Source organism: Pseudorca crassidens, chromosome 2 (genome assembly GCF_039906515.1).
Source record: "Pseudorca crassidens isolate mPseCra1 chromosome 2, mPseCra1.hap1, whole genome shotgun sequence".
NCBI classification, from domain to species: Eukaryota; Metazoa; Chordata; class Mammalia; order Artiodactyla; family Delphinidae; genus Pseudorca; species Pseudorca crassidens.
In genome coordinates this window covers 37,578,608-37,599,837 of record NC_090297.1, presented here as the reverse complement: position 1 = coordinate 37,599,837, position 21,230 = coordinate 37,578,608, and the positions used below count along the sequence as shown (strand labels likewise).

At 39.5% G+C, this 21,230-nt stretch overlaps 1 protein-coding gene and 1 non-coding gene across 7 annotated transcripts in view; both read left to right on the top strand.

Moving 5' to 3' along the window:
- Positions 1 to 808: 808 nt before the first annotated feature.
- Positions 809 to 881, top strand: TRNAG-UCC (transfer RNA glycine (anticodon UCC)). Its single transcript has one exon. It is a non-coding gene; the product is annotated as a tRNA-Gly (tRNA).
- A 3,609-nt stretch (positions 882 to 4,490) lies between these two features.
- Positions 4,491 to 21,230, top strand: part of IPP (intracisternal A particle-promoted polypeptide) — a 40,069-nt gene continuing 23,329 nt past the window's right edge. For 2 of the 6 annotated variants that reach the window (XM_067725972.1, XM_067725969.1), the window contains exons 1-3: positions 4,497 to 4,675; positions 7,319 to 7,656; positions 15,122 to 15,553. In XM_067725972.1, the coding sequence (XP_067582073.1) occupies positions 7,365 to 7,656; positions 15,122 to 15,553 (724 nt within the window). In that variant the 5' untranslated portion in view covers positions 4,497 to 4,675; positions 7,319 to 7,364. Of the gene's footprint in view, positions 4,963 to 7,318; positions 7,657 to 15,121; positions 15,554 to 21,230 lie in introns of all 6 variants that reach the window. The other 4 variants (XM_067725970.1, XM_067725968.1, XM_067725967.1 and 1 more) reach the window with 4 other exon arrangements.

Sequence of the window (21,230 nt, the reverse complement as noted above, 5' to 3'; positions counted from 1 at the left end):
GAAGTACCCCAACAAACAAAATGTAATTCTTAAAAAGATATTATTTATAATAGTACAAAGAGAAAGTACTCAGGAATAAAGTTAATAAAAGATATATAAGACCCTTATGAATAAAAATATAAAACTTTAAACTTTTCTAAAATTTAATTTTATTAATGGATAAAAGTATTCAATATTATGAAGGTGTTAATTCTCTCCAAATTGTCCTATAGGTTTATTGAAATATTAATAGAACCTCTCCTTCCCCCCTTGTAGGTATTTGTGTGTGAAACTTGACAGGTTGGTTCTAAAATCTATGTGGAAGAACCAGGTGTTCCAAGAATAGCCAAGACACCACTGAAGAAGAACAAGACAGGGAAACTTATTCTACCAGATATCAAGACCCATTACAAAAGTATAGTAATTAAAGCAGCAGGGCATGTATGAATAGACCAATGTAACTGAATAGAGAACTGATTCCAGCCCAAAAGGAAACATAAAATGGGAAAGAGCTAGCATTGAAGATTAGTGAGGAAATATGAAATATTCAGTAAATAATGTTGTGACAATTAGTTATTCATATGGGGAAAAAAACTGGATCCCTATCCCAATCCACACTCAAAAATTAATTCCTAGTGACTTAAAGAAGTAAATGTGAAAAGAGACATTATAACACTTTTAGAAGAAAATATAATATAATATCTTTATAACATTGGGGAGGAGAAGAATTTCTTAGGCAATATACCAAAAGTGCAAAACATAAATAAATAGACTAATACACTGGTAAAATTATAAATTTTTGTTCATTAAAAGAGACAATGAAGGAAATTCCCTGGTGGTCCAGTGGTTAGGACTCTGTGCTTCCATCGCAGGGGGCACAGGTTCGATCCCTGGTCAGGGAACTAAGATCCCACAAGCCGCACAGTGCGGCCAAAAAAAAAAGAGAGAGATAATGAATAAAAAATTGGCAACATATATAATCAAAAAACATCCTAAATAAGAAACTAAAAATTCAATGGAAAACTGGGCAAAACACATGTATAGCCATTCTACACAAAAGGAAACTTAACTGGCCTATGTATTAGTTTGCTTTGACTGCCATAACAAAATTCCACAGACTGGGTCATTTAAATCAGTGGTCTCTAACCTTTTTGGCACCAGGGACTGGTTTTGTGGAAGACAACTTTTCCACGGGGGTGGGAGGGAAGATGGTTCAGGCAGTAATGCGAGTGATGGGGAGCGGCAGATGAAGCTTTGCTCCTCAGTGCCCACCTCCTGCTGTGCAGCCGGGTTCCTAACAAGCTGTGGACCGGTACCACTCCACGGACCAGGGGTTGCAGACCCTTGGCTTAAACAACAGAAGTTTATTTCTCACAGTTCTGGAGACTGGAAAATCCAAGATCAAGTTGCCAGCCAGGTAGGTTTCATTCTGCGGCCTCTCTCTCTCGGCTTGGTGATAGGCAGCCATCATCTCCCTATGAGCTCTTATGACTGCTTCTTTATGCAAATGGGGGCTAGTTGGCCACCTTTTCACTAGACACTTACATGGCCTTTTATCATGCATGTGTGGGTGGAGTGAGGGAGAGCAAGCATGCTCTGGTGTCTCTTCTTATAAGGGCACTAATCTCATCATGAGGGCCCCATCCTCATGATCTCATCTAATCCTAATTAACTCCCTCAAGCCCCACCTCCAAATATCATCACATTGGGAATTAGGGCTTCAACATACAAGTTGTGGGGGGACAAAATTCAGTCCATAGCAGCTTATAAACATCTTTTTACTGCCTGATTTCATTAATAATCAGGGAATGTAAATTATAATAAAAATAAAATACCATTTTACACTCATCAGATTATACAAAATTGAAACATCTGATGATACTAGGTGTTGGCAAGGATGTGAAGCCAGGCAACTCTCATTTGCTGCTGGTGGAAATGTAAACTGGAAAAATGAGTTTGGAAAAGAAGTATTTTCTAATGAAATTGAAGATGCACATATCCTATGTTCCAGCAGTTCTGCTCCTAGGTATATGCTCTAAGCACCAGTTTTCATATTGCTAGGTGCAATACAATAGTAAATTGTGAAATTAATTTTAGTGGTGCTGAGGTATAATTTTCTGAAAGGTAAACCGAATATAAAATGAATATAAACCTATATTCATAGGAATATAAAATAAACACGTCAAAATGTTATTTATCTCGTTAATTAATGAGTGAGCCAGTAAAATGTTACAGGAAAGTTGTACGAATTTGCTAAGAAACAAGAATATTGAAATGAATTCGCTAACAGAGGCAAAGTGGTTTAATACCCTATAGGTCAATAAAATGTAATGTTTGGGGGTATCTTTTCTTCGACGTGGACAAGAATTATTCTAAATACTACCAGTTTTCTTGTAAAAGATCTTAGTCAACAGAAAGACATCCCTATGCATTCAAATCCTTCCAGTGTCTGCTAGACAATGCCCAGGCTTACACTGAAAAGTAATTTCTTTTGCTCATTTCCAAGTCTTTGACAATATTTCCTTACAACAGTTCCCTTTCAGCATTTTTTTGGTAATGAAATCAAAAAGAAGCAATAGAAATTTACTGCATTGCTGGTAGTAAATATAAATAAGTGTTGGGGCCCAGGGTAGGTTGCCCCAAAATGTACCTCAATGGCATATTGATCTTTTTTTTTTAATTTATTTTATTTATTTATTTTTGGCCACGTTGGGTCTTCGTTGCTGTAGGTGGGCTTTCTCTAGTTGAGGTGAGCTGGGGCTACGCTTCGCTGCAGTGCGTGGGCTTCTCATCGCGGTGGCTTCTCTTGCTGTGGAGCACTGGCTCTAGGCACACAGGCTTCAGTAGTTTTGGCATGCAGGCTCAGTAGTTGTGGCTCACGTGCTCTAGAGCACAGGCTCAGTAGTTGTGGTGCATGGGCTTAGCTGCTCTGTGGCATGTGGGATCTTCCCGGACCAGGGCTCAAACCCGTGTCCCCTGCATTGGCAGGCGGATTCTTAACCACTGCACCACCAGGGAAGTCCCAATTTTTTTGAATTAAAGTAACTTAAGAGATGGCCAACGCAAGAGAGACACTCTAACCCTCCTTTCTATCTCCCTGAAAGCAGGAAATAAATCTCTCACGTGAAAGGTGCACTCCCTGCATTTGGAGGTAGAAGGACACTCTTATCACCAGAGATAGGGAATTCAGGTCAACAAGCCTGTATAAACAAACCTTGTTACTTCCTCCCATTTACTACCCCAAGCCCAAACTGTTTAGATTCTTCGCTAATTGAACTCCCAAAACCTAGTTTCTTTGTCCTGTCAATTCTTCATAAATTGATTGTTTCTCTGTTTAAATATATAAAACCTGTCTGCTTTGGCCACTTCTTAAGCCCCTTTCTATGAGTCCTCCTTGTGAACAACTAAATTTTCTTTTTTTTCCTGTTAAACTGTCTTGTGTCAATTTTATTATTAGTCCAGACACAAGAAATCAAGATGAGTAGAGGGGGAAATTTCTCCCTCCCCAACAAGAGTTTTGTGAAATTTTTGTTTCAGATGTGTATATCTATCTGTGTGGTAGGTATGTGGTATCCGGTTTGATGTAGAATGTTTTTGCTCACTGTGAGCTGGGGTCCGAAAGTTTGAAAGCCATTTTTAAATGTGCCATATTATGAGGTTCAACAGTTTAAATAACTGGACGTTTTGAGTTGTCCCTTCACTCAAAGTAGACATCCACTCATAGCGCGGGGCTCAGTCAGGCAGAGACTCAAAGTGATCTGAGTGAATGGTAAGGAACAGAGAAGCGCCCAGCCCTGCGTGAGGGGTGCGGTGATGTGGGGGTGTTTTTTTGTGTGTGTCTGTGTGTGCGCTACTCACCATCTTTATTGTTTTGAAAAAATCCCATAGTTCTTCTCCTCAGTGACCCACATGCAAATGAGAAGTATGCTGCTTTGTAAACCGACCTAGGAAAATGATTTGTTGTAAACTTAAATAACAGTGTTATAGAATTTGTAAGAAAGATTCTTACAAATTAATACACACGAAAAAGAGGAAAATATATTGTACCTAGCAGAAAAAGAAGTGACATATACACCTGCAATTCCTTTCACTGCAGAAATGACTTTGTCCAGATCTTGGGTGTGGGTAACATTGAATTCTACTCTGTGTGTTCCCTCCGTGGGGCAGTCAGGAGCTTGGAAGGATGGATGGGCCTGGAGGTGCAAACTGCAAGCCGTTTAGCCAGCCAGTTGTTGACTTCCTGGGGAGCAGCGTCACAGGCTGCCTGAGGAGAGGAGATCCCGACTCTTTCAGCACTGAGGCTCGCTGGCTGCCTGAGACGCCACAAGAATCGAGAGAGGGTAGGCGGCGTGGAAACGGCAAGCCGGCCAGCCCCAGAAGGCGGGAGCTTAAGCTGGCCAAAGGCCATTGCCCGCCGGGAATCAAGCACGAGCCCAGCGCCGCAGCAGCCCGGCACCGAGAGCCGCCGCTCTCCGTGAACGAAAGAGCAGAGCGCACGCGCAAACCCGCCCTGCCAGCGGAGCGGAGAGGCCCCCTCAGCCGGCCGGGCCTCGCCTCAAGCCCTCAACGATCCGCACTGCCCAGTCACCCGCGCCTTGTCACCCCGCCGGGCTTTCCCCGCCCCGTCTGTGCGCTAGCTTATCGCGGCTGCGCACGCAGAGCCTGAGCGGGCGCCAGCGGGAAGGGGAAGCGGCGGGTAAGAAGGGCCTGCGTCCCGGGGGCGCCTATGACGGGATTGGGAATTTTCTCCTCGGCTCTCTCCGGCTCTCGGGATCCTTGAGGAGAGTGCGAGGAGCCTCAGGAACCGGCTTCCTCCTGCCGTTCAGGCGTGCCTCTAATAATCGAAGTGTTTTCGCCCAGAACGTCGTCTAGTCCGGTCCCTTCCTGCCTCTCTTCTCCCCGCCCCCACTGGGGAATCCGAGGCCGAGTTCCGGCCCATCTGTTGTCACCAGAAGTATTTGAGATGTCTTCCCTGCCGTTTAGGTAGCACCGGAATGTTTATCTGCCTTTAGTGTCGCAGCAGCTTAGGGGTAGCTCTCCAGGTCCAGCCCCCAAGTCAAGCACAAAGAGCCTCATTTTTTTTGACGCTTGCTAGTCCTGGGATTCTTTCTGACACGCTTTGCTGAATGAAGCAGCTTCCAGATCCTCGCAGCAGTGACTTCGAGGCCACTAAACATAGGTCCTCTTTACTTCCTCTGGGCGTCTCCACCGTTTCCTAAATAATCTGCCTTTCAAGTTTGTGTCTCTTGGGGCACGTCCCTTACATCCGTATGCGATGTCCCTGAATTATGCTCTTTCCTTTTGGAAATAGGGTCATACCACGTGCCGCCTTTTGGAATGAAGTACTCCAGTGGCAGTGGGATAGTATCAGCAGTTACTAAGAAGCGTAGTAGTAATAGAGTAGGATTTCTGCTGTCGGCTGCCAGAGTGGATGGATAATTCAGTAACTTTTTTGTAGCAGGAGGCAGCATTTTAGTTCAGTAGCTGTGCTTGATGCCCTGAAGTTGGGGGCAGAGGAGGTACCTTGTAATTAAACAAACCAGTTGGGTCCAAAATCTGCTGATAGGAAGAAATCTAAAACAGAAGAAAGCCTGACAGCCATGCCATGTTTAATAATATCTGCAGGTCAAATTTCTGTGTAGAGACAAATACACTGTTTGCTTTTATATGCCAGTTAAATGGAATATGTTGACATTTATGTTGATGCTGATGTGAAGTTTTAGCAGCTACCTCGGAACTTTTCAATAAAATTTCTCAATAAGTTAATTCCTAGATAATCGTGATAATCAGCTTAGTTATTTTTACTTTAATAAGTTTGACTGAATGCTATAAATTTAGCCCCCCCTTTTCTTTAACATCAGGTCACACCATTTCTGTCAGTCTTATTACTAATTTTCCTTGATGCCTAAATACCTTAGTCATCTTAGATTTCCCCTGTGCTTCATCTCCATATCTCTTATATTACTGGATCTCATGGTTTCTTTATTCAAAAAGCAACTTGGATTTATCCCTTTGATTCTCATTGTTAAAGCTGGAAGGCTGTTTTCTAAGACTTTGCTACCTCTTAGCTCATCCTCTGAAAGCTCAAATAACAGTTCTGAAACATGACTATTGTCATGTTTATTCTCCATAACCCTGTAAAGGTTCATGTTAAATTGCTATGCTTGGGTTTCAAAGCTCCTTCTCTATATGCACATGATATGATGGGAAAAACCCAGGATTTAGAGTGAGAAGACCTGGGTTTAAATACCAGGACTGTCATTATACTAACTCTGTGACCTTGGGAAACTGAGCTTCAGTTTCCTTCTCTTATTTCAAATAACAATATCTTTTTCTTCCAGCCTCTTAATTATTGTGAGAATTACAATTGGCATAATGTGTGGAAAAGTTATCAGAATTAAACAAAAACAGCCTAAGCTATTATTGTTATTTCTTTGTGCTCATTTATTTCACAAACATTTGAAAACAAGATATGTTAGATACTGGTGCTACAGCTATGAAAGATAGTCCCTAAGGAGTTGTCTTTCAGAGAACTTTCAGAGTGTGTGTGTGTTTGTTGTGTCTGTGTGTCTGTGTAGGGAGTAGGGTGGTAAAATGTCTGACAAGGTAGAATGTGATAATATACTGTAAAATAGGTAAGGTTAGGGTGAGCACCAAACCCAGAGGAAAGAGGAACAGGGAAGATTTCCTGGAGGAAAGTAAGTTTGAACAGTCTTGATTTATAACAAAGATCCAGAAAGAAAAGGAGGGGGAAGAGTGCCATGAAAGAGATGTGTTTAGAGAACTGCAAATTGTTAGGTTTTGTTGGAGTATTAAGTTCAAAGGATTATAGGAGGTAGGACTGGATAGGTAGAGGTGAAATTTGAAGGGCTTTGTGTGCTAAGGGAAGTGTACAAATTGAAGGATCTTAAGCAGACAGTTGGCCTGATCACAGTTGTTTTTTGAAAGTTCATTTTGGCTGCCATGTGTGCTTCCTTACTGCAGTGTACAAAAATATCTTTATATCTTTGTGCCTTTCCTCATTTTCTTTACTCCACCCAAAAGGGTTTATGCCCTCTCCTCATATCTTAATACACTGTCACTCAGTGTCCAGTTCAGGTTCCATTTCTGCTGTGAAGCGCCATCTAATTATTTTAGGCCCCATTATTTATTCCCTTCTTTGAAACCCTGTTAGAAATAGTACCACACAATTTAGCCCTTATTTGTTTCATATGTGTTTTTATGTCCCTAAATAGATTGTAAGCTTCTTGAGGATAGGGAATGTTTCATACGTGTATGAATAGAAGACATGTTAAACACAAAAATACATTGTTTGGTCTCTTTGGTTTTTTTTTTTCAGGGACCAGATTATGGGCAACAGTCCTTTTAATTAATCTGTCATCATCATGGCTAATGAGGGCTGTGCCAAGGCTGGTGATAGTCCTTTTTCATCAGATAAACATGCTCAACTCATCTTGGCCCAGATCAATAAAATGAGAAATGGACAGCATTTCTGTGATGTGCAGCTGCAAGTTGGAAAGGAAACTTTCAAAGTTCATCGGCTGGTTTTGGCTGCCAGTAGTCCTTACTTTGCAGCTTTGTTCGCTGGAGGAATGAAAGAGTCCTCAAAAGATGTTGTACAGATTCTAGGAATTGAAGCTGGAATCTTTCAAATACTTCTAGATTTCATTTACACAGGTATGTTAAGTGAACTTGTAGCTTTGAGTGAAGAATGATGCAATCACTCACGTTCTGCTATGGGAATATAACTTGATCTAACATATAGAAAGTGATTTAACAATATGTTATTATGAGCCTTCAAAAACTTCATATCGGGACTTGCCTGGTGGTCCAGTTGTTGTTAAGACTTCGCCTTCCACTGCAGGGGGCTCGGGTTCAGTCCCTGGTCGGGGAACTAAGATCCCTGAATGCTGCATGGCATGGCCAAAAAAATCAAAACAAAACAAAAAGTTCGTATCTTTTGACCCAGTATTCCTTTTCTGGGAATCCTAAGGAATTAATTAGTGATACAGGCAAATATTTACATTTATTGTAACATTATTTATAATACTATATAATGGAATACAGTTTGATTGTCCCTCAGTAGGTTATATGGTTAAATAAATTATGGTACATGTATATATAATGGAATAATTTTTAGTTCTCACAAATTATATTTGTATATATGTACACACACATATACATTCTCATGGAAGAATGTTTGCAATATATTAAGTGAAAAAAAATCTGGATATAAGTATCACCACAATTTTGTAAAAAAAAAAATTCATTTGTGTATTTGTGCACAGAAAGAGACTAGAATATTTATAAGCGTTTATCTCTAAATGATGGAATACGGAAGATTCTTATTTTTCCCTTTTTTTTGTTTTTTCCTCAATATGTCTATAATCAGCATGTATTAATTTAAACAAACTTTTATTTTTAAAATGTTTTTGAAGAGTTTTAATGACATTATAAAATGTACACAAAAACCATAGTGTAAAATATGTCTTATATGTAACATAAATATACATGGAAAAAAGATTTGAAAGAGATACACTAAAGTATTAATGTTAATATAGGGATTTCCTGGTGGTCCTGTCTTTAGGACTCCACACTTCCCACAAGTCGTGCAGTGCGGCCAAAAAAAAAAAAAGTGTATGTGTATGGGAAAATGTGATTTTCATTTTTGTGCTTTTCTGCCTTAAAGTTATTTTGTTTTAGTTTTTTTAAAAGATTTAATTTTTTATTTTATTTTTAGCTGCATTCGGTCTTCGTTGCTGTGCGCTGGCTTTCTCTAGTTGTGGGGAGCAGGAGCTACTCTTCGTTGTGGTGCGCGGGCTTCTCATTGTGGTGGCTTCTCTTGTTGCGGAGCACGGGCTCTAGGCGCGTGGACTTCAGTAGTCGTGGCTCACGGGCTCTAGAGAGCAGGCTCAGTAGCTGTGGCGCACAGGCTTAGTTGCTCCATGTCATGTGGGATCTTCCCGGACCAGGGATCGAACCCATGTCCCCTGCATTGTTGACAGGCGGATTCTTAATCACTGCGCCACCAGGGAAGTCCCTAAAGTTTTTTTCTGTAGTGAATATATATTACTCTTATAATCAGGAAAAAATGTTTGAAAACAAAGACTATGTTTGTTTACACTCTAGTTTTGAGAATATACCTTGCTCTCTCCTTAAAGGACTACTTGGTGGGATATGGCCTGATAAAGTATTGTTTACTTAAAGCATGTTATTTAAACCTGGAAAATGACGAAACCAGGGCTCTAACCCGTGTCCCCTGTATTGGCAAGCGGATTCTCAACCACTACACCACCACTGAAGTCCCAAGGTGATTTCTTTTCTTTGTGTAGTTTCATATTCCTTTTTGGAAATTTTCAGAAAATAGCTTTTAATTTGCGATTGTAAAAATGATTATCACGTTAAAAAAATAAATTAAAAAAATAAAAATGATTATCTTTTATCTGCTGAAAGCAGTGCAGCTCTGCCTATTGACTAGTGTACAGATTAACATTGAGGGGTTCTTGACCTCACTTTTCTAAGTGACTTATGTGAGCTGATTAAACTATTTCATAAATGCGCCTGCTTCTCTTATTTGCAAAGTATAAATTAATACAGATTAATCCAATGCAATTAGTGTCAAACAACATAAAAACAGAAGAAGTTCCACAAGTTGCTTATTCTGCCTCTGCTGTCTGACGGTAGCAACAAGAGATATCTAGTGAAAGAGAATGTTCATGGCATCATCTCCATATAGCTGATGATTAGCACTTCCATCAAAGGAATAAAAAGTAGTAAAACCTAGAGAAATAAAAGCTACTGAGCATATCTGGGGGATAATAACATTGTAGAATATTGACATTTAAGGTAAAATTGGTTAACAGTAAAGAACAGCATTTGGCCCCTAGTAAAAGATATAAAATAACAAGACAGGAGTTTATTTTTCCAACAAAAATGAATCCATAGAAGCCATCCCAAGGCTGGTATGGTGGCTTCTTTATGTCATTAGTAGCCCGTTATTCTTCCAACATTTTGCTCCACCATCTATAGCTTGTAGCTTCTAATCTCATGATCAGTGAACTTTAGCCAGTGGAAGGCAGAAGAGGAAAAGGTAAAAGGACCTGCCGGCTGAGTCTATCCCTTTTTAAGCTTTTCTGGTAGCCCTCCCCAATAACTGCTACCTGTATCAAGTTGGCCAAACTCAGTCAAAAATTCACCCCCAGGGCTTCCCTGGTGGCGCAGTGGTTGGGAGTCCGCCTGCCGATGCAGGGGACACGGGTTCGTACCTCGGTCCGGGAAGATCCCACATGCCGCAGAGCGGCTGGGCCCGTGAGCCATGGCCGCTGAGCCTGCGCGTACGGAGCCTGTGCTCTGCAACGGGAGAGGCCACAACAGTGAGAGGTCCGCGTACCGCAAAAAAAAAAAATTCACCCCCATCTGCAAGGGAGGATGAGAAATTTAATTTTCAGCAGGACACAATTGCCACTCACAACAAAATCAAGGTTCTGTTAGTACGGATTAAATGAAAATGAATATTGGGTATTTATTGGACAGGGAACTTTGTAATCTTTGATACAATTAGTTCTTTAAAAACATGATCTTTGATTTTCATTGTAATAGCATTTCCTTTTTTGGGATGGGGCAGCAAAACCTGTTATTCTATTAATCTCTCCTCTGGACATTTTTTTTAAATTAATTAATTAATTATGGCTGTGTTGGGTCTTCTTTGCTAGCACAGGCTGTTCTCTAGTTGCGGTGAGCGGGGGCCACTCTTCACCACGGTACGCAGGCTTCTCACTGCGGTGGCTTCTCTTGTTGCGGAGCACGGGCTCTAGGCGTGTGGGCTTCAGTAGGTGTGGCACGTGGGCTCAGTAGTTGTGGCTTGTGGGCTCTAGACCACAGGCTCAGTAGTTGTGGCGCATGGGTTTAGTTGTTCTGTGGCATGTGGGATCTTCCCGGACCAGGGCTCGAGCCTGTGTCCCCTGCATTGGCAGGCAGATTCCCAACCACTGCGCCACCAGGGAAGTCCTCCTCTGGACATTCTTTATTAACCGATCACAATTCTAATAGGTCTTAACAGATTCTTCCCACCATAGATTTTTACACACTTCACTTAAAATAAAATGACCTGGGTTTGTGATCTAGCTCTGCCACTAACTAGCTGTGTGATACAAAGCATTTCATTTAACTTTAGTCAATTATTCATTCATTCTTTCAATATATATGTGAATATATTTTTTGAGCTAGGCACTGGGGATATGATAGTAAACAAGACAGGTGTGGCCTGTGCCTTTACAGAGTTTTATAGGTAATGTAAAGTAGGTACTTAAAAAATAGAAATGAGCTTGTGAGAGCCTCATTCTCCTTATTCATAAACTGGGGATAGTAGCACTTTTTAATTCATGTGAAGGTTAGATGAGATAAATTTTAATAAATGTAAAAATACTTTTGTTTTTAAACCCTCAGAAAGTATATTTAGATTTCATAAGGTGAAGGTCATACTGCTGGGGTAGAGCTAGAATTTTATTTTATTTATTTATTTTTAACATCTTTTTTGGAGTATAATTGCTTTACAGTGTTGTGTTAGTTTCTGCGGTATAACAAAGTGAATCAGCTATATGTATACATATATCCCCATATCCCCTCCGTCTTGCATCTCCCTCCCACCCTCCCTATCCCACCCCTCTAGGTGGTCACAAAGCCCTGAGTTTATCTCCCCGTGAGATGCAGTTGCTTCCCACCAGCTATCTATTTTACATTTGGTAGTGTATATATGTCGATGCTACTCTCTCACTTTGTCCCAGTTTACCCTTCCCCCTCCCCGTGTCCTCAAGAGTCCATTCTCTACATCTGCATCTTTATTCGTGTCCTGCCCCTAGGTTCATCAGAACCTTTTTTTTTTCTTTTTAGATTCCATATATATGTATTAGCATATGGTATTTGTTGTTCTCTTTCTGACTTACTTCACTCTGTATGACAGACTCTAGGTCCATCCACCTCACTACAAATAACTCAATTTCGCTTTCTTTTTTATGGCTGAGTAATATTCCATTGTACATATGTGCCATATCTTCTTTATCCATTCATCTGTCAATGGACACTTAGGTTGCTTCCATGTCCTGGCTATTGTAACTAGTGCTGCAATGAACATTGTGGTACATATCTCTTTTTGAATTATGGTTTTCTCAGGGTATATGCCCAGTAGTGGGATTGCTGGGTCATATGGTAGTTCTGTTTTTAGTTTTATAAGGAACCTCCATACTGTTCTCCATAGTGGCTGTATCAATTTACATTCCCACCAACAGTGCAAGAGGGTTCCCTTTTCTCCACACCCTCTCCAGCATTTATTATTTGTAGATTTTTGATGATGGCCATTCTGACCAGTGTGAGGTGATACCTCACTGTGGTTTTGATTTGCATTTCTCTAATGATTAGTGATGTTGAGCATCCTTTCATGTGTTTGTTGGCAATCTGTATAACTTCTCTGGAGAAATCTCTGTTCAGGTCTTCCGCCCATTTTTGGATTGGGTTGTTTTTTTTTTTTCATATTGAGCTCCATGAGCTGCTTGTATATTTTGGAGATTAATCCTTTGTCAATTGATTCACTTGCAAATATTTTCTCCCATTCTGAGGGTTGCCTTTTTGTCTTGTGTCGGGTTTCCTTTGCTGTGCAAAAGCTTTTAAGATTCATTAGGTCCCATTTGTTTATTTTTGTTTTTATTTCCATTTCTTTAGGAGGTGGATCAAAAAGGATCTTGCTGTGATTTATGTCATAGAGTGTTCTGCCTATGTTTTCCTCTAAGAGTTATATAGTGTCTGGCCTTACATTTAAGTCTTTAATCCATTTTGAGTTTATTTTTGTGTATGGTGTTAGGAAATGTTCTAATTTCATTCTTTTACATGTAGCTTACTGTTTTATTTTTATTTTTTAATTTTATTGAAGTATAGTTGATTTACAATGTTGTATTAATTTCTGCCATACAGCAGATATTGATAGTTCCCTGTGCTATACAGTAGGACCTTGTTTTTCCATTCTGTATATAATAGTTTGCATCTGCTAATCCCGAACTCCCAACCCATCCCTCCCCTACCCCCCACCCCCTTGGCAACCACAAATCTGTTCTCTATGTCTGTGAATCTGTTTCTGTTTTGTAGGTAAGTTCATTTGTGTCATATTTTAGATTTCACACATAAGTGATATCATATGGTATGTCTTTCTCTTTCTGACTGAGTATGATAATCTGTAGGTCCATCCATGTTGCTGCAAATGAAATTTTTAAATTATTTTTATTTATTTATCTATTTATTTTTGGCCTCGAGGCATGAAGGATATTAGTTCCACGACCAGGGATCAAACCCGTGCTCCTTGCAGTGGAAGCACAGAGTCTTAACCACTGGACTGCCAGGGAAGTCCCTGTTTCTTTTTTTTTTTTTTTTTATGATGAATAGTATTCCATTGTATATCTATCCATTCATCTGTCAGTGGACATTTAGGTTGTTTTCAGGTCTTGGCTATTGTGAATAGTGCTGCCATGAACAAAGGGGTACTTGTATCTTTTTGAATTATAGGTTTGTCCCAATATATGCCCAGGAGTGGAATTGCTGGATCATATGGCAGCTCTATTTTTAGTTTTTTGAGGAACCTGCATACTGTTTTCCATAGTGGCTGCACCAACTTATGTTCCCATCAACAGCGTAGGAAGGTTCCTTTTCGTCCACACTCTCTCCAACCTTTGTTATTTGTAGAATTTTTTATGATGGCCATTCAGACTGGTATGAGGTGGTACCTCATTGTAGTTTTGATTTGCATTTCTCTAATAATTAGCAATGTTGAGCATCTTTTTATGTGCCTGATGGCTATCTGTATGTCTTCTTTGGAGAAATGTCTATTTAGGTCTTCTGCCAATTTTTCAATTGGGTTATTAGTTTTTTTGTTGCTGTAAAAGTGCTTTTAATAATCTGTAAAGCCTTATTAAGCTGTAGGGCATTCTTTTAGTACTTTCAAGTAACTCTTGGTTTCATCCAGTAGCAGTCATTCAGTTACCTTCCATCACAACCCATGATCTTATCTTCTCCAAATTTGTAGTGAATTCTCATTTCATTCAATTAAGTCTTATCGCAGTTTTCTCTGCAGCCACTACCATTTATTCCCATGGTGGATTCCATTTCCTATACTTTTCAAAAACCCCTGTTTGCATTCATCAAGCCATAGTCTTCCTCTCACCATAATGTCTTTGGCCATTCATTCATATATAATAATTTTTTTGAGCACCTAGTGTGTGCTAGGCATTGGGAATACAGAAAGAACAAGCCTTGCCCCAACAGAGTTTATAAATCTATTTGGGAATACAAACTTTAGACACATAGTTTAGTTGAATGTTTTAAAGGGATAAAGGGAAAGTATAAGATTGAATGGAGAGTTTATCCTTATTAGGTAGAATTACAGTGGTTTTTTTCCCTTCTAAATATAATTGAGTATTTGATATCTTCCCAAAGTCATTATAAACATATATGAAAGTGGGGACTTCCCTGGTAGCATAGTGGTTAAGAATCTGCCTGCCAATGCAGGGGACACAGGTTCGAGCCCTGGTCCGGGAAGATTCCACATGCCGCGGAGCAACTAAGCCAGTGCACCACAACTACTGAGCCTGTGCTCTAGAGCCTGCGAGCCACAACTACTGAGCCCACGTGCTGCAACTACTAAAGCTTGCGCGCCTAGATCCCATGCTCCACACAGCAAGAGAAGCCACCACAATGAGAAGCCTGCGCACTGCAACAGAGAGTAGCCCCTGCTCAGTACAACTAGAAAGCCCGCGCACAGCATCGAAGACCCAGTGCAGCCAAAAATAAATAATTAATTAATTTTTAAAAAATAATAATAAGGGGGAAAAACCCTGTTATATGGAGTTGTAGCGAGGGTTAAGTGAATGTATAAAGCAATTAATGCTGTGCCTGGTTCATTGTTAAGTGTTACATGAATGTGGGGTACCATTATCATTTAAGTTCTGCACCTTTCTACAAGTTCTTTGTTACCTTTATACTTAGTATCTACCTGGCAAAGCCTAAGCTATCAGTGGAATCAAGTATTGAATATAATGGTCTTTGAATATAAGTCAAATGTTTACTTTATTTTATTGGTTATTTTGTCTCCTTACTTCCCTAGGTATAGTGAACATAGGAGTGAATAATGTCCAAGAGCTGATTGTTGCAGCAGACATGCTACAGTTGACTGAAGTTGTTAATCTTTGCTGTGAATTTCTGAAAGGACAAATTGATCCACTGAACTGCATTGGGATCTTTCAGTTCTCTGAGCAGATTGCCTGCCATGATCTTTTGGAATTTACAGAAAACTACATTCATGTCCATTTCTTGGAGGTTCATAGTGGGGAAGAGTTCCTGGCACTTACAAAAGATCAGCTGATCAGAATTTTGCGAAGTGAAGAGCTTAGCATCGAGGATGAATACCAGGTCTTCTTAGCTGCAATGCAGTGGATTCTGAAAGATCTCGGAAAGAGAAGAAAACATGTGGTGGAAGTGCTAGACCCAATTCGATTCCCTTTATTACCTCCTCAGAGGCTTTTAAAGTATATAGAAGGTAATTTTTTTGTTTCATGTTAAGTTAGTCAGTTAATTATCCAGTGACATTTCCTCTGTTTGAAACGTGATAGTGTTTTAATTTTTCAGTTCAATAAGCAGACATTTATTGAATGATTATTATATGCAAGATACAACTTCTGTGTTTTGTGGGTAGATAGTAGTATTTCAGTATTTCTTTTTTTTTTTCTTTCTTTCTTTCTTTTTTTTTTTTAAGTTTTTGGCCACGCCACGCATCATGTGGCATCTTAGTTCCCCAACCAGGGATCGAACCTGCGCTCCCCGCATTGAGCGCAGACTCTTAACCACTGCACCTTCAGGGAAGTCCCAGTACTTCAGTATTTCTACCCATTATTTTAATCAAATCTTTAAATACTTTCTTGAGATTAAGTACCAAGGGAGATAAAATTACTGACAGAGTTAAAATACTAGTGCTATTTTTGGCAGTACTAATTATTTTAGTGTAAGATTTCTTCTTGCCACTGAAAAATTCACCAAAACCCAGCATTTGAGGAAAACATACATGCTAAACACAAAACCAAAACTCAATAAATATTGTAACTCCTCTCATTATAAAATGAATTGTATATTGATATAATATAGCTTCTGTGTAGCCTTTGAATATATTTAGGTTCTAAACTTTGAAAATACTTTTCACCATAGTATAAAATAAATTTTATCTTTATATTGGAAAAATTATAACTAAATTTACTTTTAAAAACTACTTTGGACCTGGTTTCAAGATTTGAAGGTTTTACTCTTGTCATGCACTGAAGATTTAGGATGTGACTGAATTACAAATATTTTATTATGAATTAAATACAATATTAGCATTAAAGTTGTAATTCTGTGAAGGAATTATATTTAATGTGGATTTTTAGTTTTTTCCCATTCTTAACAGTGTTAACAGAATTTTGTAGGTTTTTCTGAGTGATATCTTGTATTAATGTATATGCAGTTAATTCTCATTATTCATATATATTCAGTTCTCATTATTCACGGTAGTTATCCTCTATAAATTTGCCAAGAACACTGAGTTGGCAAATATTGAGCCATTGTTCCTAGGGAAATACAGGGTAAGTTCTTACAAGCCTCTGGTTACAACATTTTTGTCAGCTGATCAGTACGTAACTTTGTTTTATGTGTGTGTCTGTCAGAACTACCTCATTTAATATTATATGTTGTTGATCCATTATCTCTGTAAGGCACATCACAGCCTTCTTGCACTTACAAACACTAGACAGCACTTTAGCAGTATGCTTGGGGGCTATTTTAAACAGTGAAAAAACCAGCAAAAAACACACAAATGTGAAAACCATGACACTAAATAGAGTGTGAAGAGGACACTTGTTTATAGTGAGAGCTGAAGCAAGAAGGCAGAATGTCACCTCTTTCAGTCTCACCTGGGAACATGCATGTTAGGTGATTCAAATTTTTTGCCACTCTGTGGCATGTCTGTGAACTACGAGGAAAGTGCTGTGAATGTTGATTTGGGTTACAAATCCATTTTAGTGAGTAGATGTAGTCACAAGTAAGGAATCCACAAAAAATGAAGACTGACTGTATTTAAATGGTAAAACAAGAAGAGAGAAATTATCCAGACACTTTTTTGCATGTATCATGTGAGAATTAGGAGTGGAACAAAGGCTTTCATGGTTGAGTTGGCTTTTCCCAAGTGCTGCAGATACAGAGTGCTAAAGGAAAGTTCCTCTGCTAGGAGCAAAGGAAAGTTCCCTAGAATTGGGACATGTCTTCCTACAGCTTTTTAGTGTTGTAATACAGTGTTTAAGACTTGCACTGCCCAATAGTTATCACTTAAAGATATTTTACTGGAGTAAAACTGCAGGGAGGCAAGGGAGAAATAAATGGAGGATTTTTTTTTAAGTTAACCTTAATATGTTTCACTATTTTTGAAACTTTATCTCTTTGATCATATTGGAGAAAAGATGGACAATTTATACAGAAAAATAATGAGAGTCTACCACAAAATTCAGTGAAGGAGCAAGAGACTTAATTGAAATGGTTAAATTATGTTATGTGAAATGTGTAGATTTTCCCCCTGGTGTATATTTTTTGTATTTACCACAGGAATAATTCAGGCAATTTAATATTATTAGTATATGATAACATATATTTTTCTTGCATTTTAGAGAATGATTTTACTTTTCAAAAATGGTACATACTCTTATAAAAAGTTTAGGTAATAAAGTATAAAAAAACAACAAATCACCCAAGTCCATCACCCAGAAATAGCCAGTTATAATTAACATTCATTAAACATCATTCTAGATGTGTCTGTATAGGAGGATGGATGATAGGTGGGTGTATGGTTGCATGGATGGATAGAAAAAAAAATTTATAAGAATAAGAATCATTCTATCATACTATTTATACTACAAAAATGTATTTAAATCTCACTAAAAATCAACAAAGAAGAAACTAAAGTAATAACTAATTTCAGATAAATGTTTCTTTATCCCAAGAAATATTCATTCTAAAAAGTTTTTGTAGAGTTAAAAACAAAAGATGAAAATCATTAAAAGGTGAAACCATAGTTTCATTTTGTGTTTCAATTTCAAAGTTTAGACTCTCTGCTAAGAAAAATGAGGTAATTAGCATTGTTATTTTTCTCCCTACCCACCTCAAGGTTTACACAGCCTTTACATAGAATTTTTTCAATCATGATTCCCCTAGCTCTGTGCTTTTGCTCTGTATTTAAGTGGATTTAATGCTTTCTACCAGTTTTTTAACGATAGTCTTTTTAGTCCTGACCTTTTTTTTTTTTTTTTTGGCAGCGCAGCAGGGCTTGTGGGATCTTAGTTCCTCGACCAGGGATTGAACCCAGGCCACAGCAGTGAAAGCACCGAGTCCTAACCACTGGACCGCCAAGGAATTCCCTGAGCTTTCTTTTTTTTTTTTTTTTTTTTTTTTTTCAGTACGCGGGCCTCTCATTGTTGTGGCCTCCCCCAATAGGCTCCGGACGCGCAGGCTCAGCGGCCATGGCTCACGGGCCCAGCCGCTCCGCGGCATGTGGGATCTTCCCGGACCAGGGCACGAACCCGTGTCCCCTGCATCGGCAGGTGGACTGCCAACCACTGCGCCACCAGGGAAGCCCTGAGCTTTCTTTTTCGATTCATCATTTTGTCGGTTGGATTTCATCACTAAGTATTTTTTTCAAGGAAGGCTCATGATAACTGTTATTTACTGATTTTTTTTTTCTCACATCTGAGAAGTTCTGCCTGTTGCTTTTTAATTTAACAGAAATTTGGGTGGGCATAATATTCTTAATTTATGATGATTCCCCCAGCCCACCCCAAGTTTGTAAGGCATGGTTTTCTTTTTTTTTTTTAATGACTTGCTGTTTCTGCTTGGATGCCTAAAGAATTATTTTTTTTTGCGTTACGCGGGCCTCTCACTGATGTGGCCTTTCCCGTTGCGGAACACAGGCTCCGGACGCGCAGGCTCAGCGGCCATGGCTAACGGGCCCAGCCGCTCCGCGGCATGTGGGATCTTCCCAGACCGGGGCACGAACCCGTGTCCCCTACATCGACAGGCGGACTCTCAACTACTGCGCCACCAGGGAAGCCCCATTATTCTTGATTTGTGTTAAAGTTTGACATTTTTCCTTAGACTATATCAAATACCCTTTCCTTTTTTTTTTTGGCCGAGCCTTGCGGCTTGCGGGATCCTAGCTCCCCAACCAGGGATCAAAGCCACGCCCCCACACAGTGGAGTCCCAACCACTGGACTGGCAGGGATGTCCCCGCCCTTTCCTTTTAAAGGTTCAATTTTAATTTCATTTTGGGAAATTTTTCCTGTATGAAATTCCTGAACACTTTTAATGTTTCATTTGGTAGTCTTCATCCTTTCACTGGAACTTTTTTGTCTTTCATATTTATCATCTTCTAATGTTAAAATATTTTGTCTTTTGCTCTATATTCACAGTTTTCTCAAGTCTTTACTCCAAATCACTAATTTGATTTTTTTCTGATGAGTTTCTTGTTTCCAATTTATTAACTCTGCACTACTGTCATTTCAGTTCTCACTTTGTTTCCTCAGCAATGCATCTCATTTTATTTTATTATTTTTAAATTTTTGGCTGCATTGGGTCTTTGTTGCTGCACATGGGCTTTCTCTAGTTGCGGCGAGCGGGGGCTGCTCTTTGTTGTGGTGCATGGGCTTCTCATTGCGGTGGCTTCTCTTGTTGTGGAGCACGGGCTCTAGGCACTCGGGCTTCAGTAGTTGTGGCACGGGGGCTCAGTAGTTGTAGCTTGCAGGCTCTAGAGTGCAGGCTCAGTAGTTGTGGTGCACGGGCTTTGTTGCTCTGCGGCATGTGGGATATTCCCGAACCAGGCCTCGAACCCGTGTCCCCTACATTGGCAAGCGATTCTTAACCACTGCGCCACCAGGGAAGCTCACGATGCGTCTCATTTTGCCTTTGAGTTCTTTTTTTTATATAGGATCTGTATTCTTAAATAATTCTATCCTGTGTATGGGGAGTCTGTTTCTGTGTGTGGCTAATGTTTTCTTCCAGACTGAATTCTTCAGTCTCTTTCTCTTCTTTTTCCTGGGGTGTATTTACATAGCTGTATTGCTTTTTCATGATACATTGCTCATTCTTAACTTGGGCAACTCTGTTCAAACCTGCTTGCTCTGATAATTCTCTTTGACACCCTTTCTACCTTAGTGTAACTACTTTGTTTCTCCCATGTAAAATTTGAGGGCTCTGTGTAGTGTTCTCACCACTTCTTTCTAGCCTGAGGCATAAGGTAGTGAAAGAATAGAGATCTGCTAAGGCTGAGGTCCTTGCTTGGGGGCCTGGGCTCGGAGGTCTCTCTTGTAAGATCCTACTACTGTATTGTTCTGTTTTCAAGACCTACTTATCCCAGCGAAGGATGTTTCTCACTACTGTGGATTTTGGCTACCACTGAGCTCTGTTAAATGGCAAACCCTGGTGATCCTCCCTATCTTTACCGATGGGCCTGTAAAGGATTCTTCTTTTAATGGTTTTGTTCTTTGACTTCTCAGTTCTGCTTTTTATCTGCTATTTGCCCTTTCTCCAAATTCTTACGTTACTAGTGAGACTTCTCAATATTTTGTTAGTTGACCTTTTCTCCTCAATATTGTTTTTTGGACATACAGACAAGGCTTAGAGACAGTTCCTTACTGGCATATGTGGTGCTTTTGTGCAAATTAGAAGATAGTGCCCTTTCACGGAGGCCAGTTCTTATAGCTTGCCAAGTGGGACACAGGTTGGCTTTCATTCCCAATTCATCTTTTCAGCTAAGCACCCTTGAGCAGAATAACCTACCCAATCATGCTCAAAGTCTTTTTAGGAAATGGACCTCATCCGACCAGAATCTTCTGTTTCTTGCTTTGACTATCATTTTCAAAGTGTATGACATCATTTTATATCCTTTTGTTAGCAAGTTGTTAAATATAGAATTTTGGGCAATTTTATTTTTTCATTTTGTTAGATAATTGTGCTCCTGTTTTACTTGGCATCTTTGTTTAGAGATCCTCATACATGTGTTTTCAAATTGGATCTAATGAAGCATGTTTTTTAAAACAACCTTTGATTTAAGGAAAGTATATATTCTTTAGTAGCAGTGAGAAAAATGATACTTGGTATTGTTGGAAACATACTCCATTGTTTGATGATGAGTTTTCATTTTTTG